Below are 3671 nucleotides of genomic sequence, written 5' to 3'. Positions count from 1 at the left end.
TGAAGACACACTGTTCCCTTGAGAAGGCATTCGCTCTGAGCGCGACCAAGCACCCTTCCATCCTCCATCAACCCCATGGCCGCTGTCCCCATCTCCAGCAGGCGCTGGGGGTCCCCCTCCATCAGTCCCCCTGCTCTGGGCTGACAGTGCTGCTGCCTCTTACACCTCTCGTGCGCCTTTCCGCAGGGCTGGGAGCAGCTGGGGGGCTGCACAGCCCCCCCCATCCAGCATGCGACCGTCAAACTTCACCTCCACGCTTTTTTTTTCTTGCAGCAATAGGATCCAGGCTTGGTGGCAGGCGGGGAGGAGAGGAAACGCCATGGGCAGCGGGCTGCCTGGAAATTCATGTGGATGGGTAAGTTCGGAGGCAGAAAGACCGTCAGGCAGAAACAGGCAGCAATGGGCTGGAGAGGGGAGGACAGAGACGTTGCAGAGACAGACAGACAGACGCGGAGCCCGTGGGACACCGCACTGGCAGGAGGATTTGGGTAATCGAGCCAGGTAGCTTCCCCGAAACAGGGCAAAAAAAAAAAAAAAGTTGGTGAAAGTTTTCCTTATTGTTCTTATGGTTTTTAACCCAAGGTACTTTTTCCCTCCAGAGAAGGAGAAGGGGGATCGGGAAGGCTCCTGCTCACACCCGGGCTGGGGTCTGCTCTGCTCCCCGAATCCCCCCCGGGGGGGAAAGCCAGCTCGGAGCGGCGGGCAGGGCGGGCAGGGGCCGGGCAGGGCTAGACGGGGGCCGGGCAGGGGCCGGGCAGATGTCAGGCAGGGTTTCGGCAGGGCGGGCAGAGCCGGGCAGGAGGATGCAGCCGGGGCACATCGGCGGCCGTACCGTACCGTGCCGGGCCGGGCTGAGTCGGACCGTGTCGGGCCGTACCGTGCCGTGCCGTGTCGGGCCGTGCCGGGCAGTACCGTACCGTGCCGGGCAGTACCATACCGTACCGGGCCGTACCGAGCCGAGCCGAGCCGCGGGGCTGCTCGACGGCGGCGTTCCGGGGCGGGAGCAGGACCCGGCGGCAGCAGCATCCCCCCGCCGCCGGTGCGGGCTGGAGGGACCCCGGAGCGACACCCCCCCCCCCCATCCCCGCGACGGGAGGCGGGGGGGACCGGGAGAGCGGCGCGGTGGCGGGGACCCCCGGGGCTGCGCAGTGCCGGGGCGGGGGGCAGGGGGGGGTGAGCCCCCGTTTGGGGGGGGGGGGGTACAACCGGAGGGGGGGGGGTGAGCTCACTGCCCGGGGGCGGGCGGTGGGAGGTGCCTCCCGAAACCCGTCCAATGAGCGGGCGGGGGGGCGGGGGGGCCGGGCTATAATGCCATTGATGCCGGGCGGCGGAGACAGACAATACCGCGCCCCCGGAGCCGGGCTGCCCGGAGCGCCCTGCCCCGCTCCGCTCCTCTCCCACCATGATGTCCATGAACAGCAAGCAGGCGTTCAGCATGCACCCCATCCTGCACGAGCCCAAGTACCCCCACCTGCACACCAGCTCCGAGGCCATCCGCAGAGCCTGCCTGCCCGCCCCCCAGGTAAGCCCGCACCCCGGCGGGGCTCCGCGCTCCCCCACCCCCTCCCCCCCGGGTGGGTTTTTTGGGGGGGGGGGGGGTCCGCACCCGCGGACCGTCCTGTCCTGCGCCATCCCCAACTTACTTCGGCAGCCGACGAGTTCCGTCTGGGTTTGGGTTCCGTCTGGGTTTGGGGGGGTCCCCTCCCTGCTCCAGGGCGGTTGCTCGGGGGCGCTGGGGGCTGTCCCTGCCGCCGAGGGTGCTCGGAGCGGGGAGAGGGGCTGGGGAAACCGGGCACGGAGCGGGGAGGGTCGGTCCCGGGCTAGGAGGGAGCCGCCGTCTGACCCAACTCGGCCGTGCCAGCCGGGGGAGCGGAGGCTCTGCGGGGCTGCTCTCTGTTTTGGGGAGGTCGCCCTGGAGGAACGGGGCGGGGGATGCCCGGGGTCCAGCACCCTGCTCCTGGTCCTTTTATTTGGGGGGGACACACACGACATACGCGGGTTGAACTCGGTCCATCTCACCCGTCCCAGGCACTGCTGGAGGGGCAGAGTGGGATCTCCGTAACGCTGCTTTCCTTTTAATCCTCTCCCGCTCTTTTGGTTTGTTTCTACTCCCACTTTTATCCCCCCACCCCGTCCAGATCCAGGGTAACATTTTTGCGGGCTTTGACGAGACCTTGCTGCGGGGTGCTGAGGCACTGGCCGCTGTGGATATAGTATCGCAGAAAACCCACCCCTTCAAGCCGGATGCCACCTACCACACCATGAGCAGCGTGTCCTGCACTCCTACCTCGTCCTCCGTCCACCTGCACCACCCGTCCGTGCTGACCACGCACCATCCCCACCACCACCACCACCAGCCCTCCCAGGGCCTGGACGGCGAGCTCCTGGACCACCTCAACTCTGCCCTCCCGCTCGGAGGGGTGCCGGGCCCGGATGTGGGCTCCACACCTTCGCACCCTCACTCCCACATGTCGGCCATCAACCACATGGCCCACCACTCCCAGCCTATGAACATGTCCCACCCTCACGGCCTCGCTTCCCACACTGTCATCTCTGGCCCCGAGACGGAGACGGACCCCCGGGAGCTGGAGTCCTTTGCCGAGCGGTTCAAGCAGCGGAGGATCAAGCTGGGGGTGACCCAGGCGGACGTGGGCTCCGCGTTGGCCAACCTGAAGATCCCGGGGGTGGGCTGCCTTAGCCAAAGCACAATCTGCAGGTTTGAGTCCCTCACCTTGTCCCACAACAACATGGTGGCCCTCAAGCCCATCCTAGAAGCGTGGCTGGAGGAGGCCGAGCGGGCCCAGAGGGAGAAAATGACCAAACCTGAGATCTACACGGGGGGTGACAAGAAACGCAAGCGCACCTCCATCGCTGCCCCCGAAAAGCGATCGCTGGAGGCCTATTTCGCCGTGCAGCCGCGACCCTCCTCGGAGAAAATCGCCGCCATCGCCGAGAAGTTAGACTTGAAGAAGAACGTGGTGCGGGTCTGGTTTTGCAATCAGAGACAGAAGCAGAAAAGGATGAAATTTTCTGCCACCTACTGAAGAAGGGGCTGGGAGGGCAGTGGGGGGGGGTGCCTGCCCCCCCCAAACCGGCCCGCCGCAGTCCTGGCCCCCGGCCCCTCTGAAACGGGCAGGGTTTGGGGTTGTTGGGGTTTTTTTTTCGTTTGTTTAAAAAAATAATTGGGGAAGAAAAAAAAAAAAAGGAAAAATAAACCTTAAAAAAGGGAAACCTGCCCAAAGCGAAGCGAACAGTTTGGTGCCTGCTCCTCACCCCCCGGGCAAAGTGGCCCTGCTGTTATGACTGGTACAGACTGCTTTTGTAGATAAAACTGGAAAAAAAGATGGAGAAAAAGAAAAAGACAAAACGAAAGGCCTAGGGGGGGAGTTTTGGGGTGCCCGGAGTCAGGGCAGCAGCGGCGAGAGCCCAGCGGGTCTTTGTTGCAGCCCCTCGCTCCTTCCCGGCTCGGCCATGCAGGCGGAGGCCACGGCACCGCTGTCTCCTGGGTGCCCGGTCCTCTTCTTTTACAAAATTAAAAATTAAAAAAAAAAAGAAAAAAAGAAAAAAAATTAAAACAAATAAGAAAGAAAACGAGCTGGAAGCTGCCCCGGACGGCTGTAAATATGGAGGTGCCGGCCCGCGCTCCCCGCGCTCGCTGCCGGGGTCCCCCC

General features: G+C 64.3%; 1 protein-coding gene across 1 annotated transcript; it reads left to right on the top strand.

Moving 5' to 3' along the window:
• Positions 1-1362: 1362 nt before the first annotated feature.
• On the top strand, positions 1363-3044 carry LOC104637720 (brain-specific homeobox/POU domain protein 3). Its single transcript, XM_075763048.1, has 2 exons — positions 1363-1522; positions 2139-3044. Exons 1-2 carry the CDS (start codon positions 1403-1405, stop codon positions 3042-3044), a joined length of 1026 nt encoding a protein of 341 aa, XP_075619163.1. The 5' UTR covers positions 1363-1402.
• Positions 3045-3671: the final 627 nt, after the last annotated feature.

This window comes from Balearica regulorum, chromosome 11 (assembly GCF_011004875.1).
Source record: "Balearica regulorum gibbericeps isolate bBalReg1 chromosome 11, bBalReg1.pri, whole genome shotgun sequence".
Classification (NCBI taxonomy): Eukaryota; Metazoa; Chordata; class Aves; order Gruiformes; family Gruidae; genus Balearica; species Balearica regulorum.
This window is presented reverse-complemented; position numbering and strand designations above follow the sequence as displayed.

Excerpts from the sequence above, each read along its gene's own strand:
- LOC104637720 (XM_075763048.1), top strand. The coding sequence starts at position 1,403 with ATGATGTCCATGAACAGCAAGCAGGCGTTCAGCATGCACCCCATCCTG. Across the intron at positions 1,523-2,138 it reads CCTGCCTGCCCGCCCCCCAG|ATCCAGGGTAACATTTTTGC; the intron begins GTAAGCCCGCAC and ends CACCCCGTCCAG.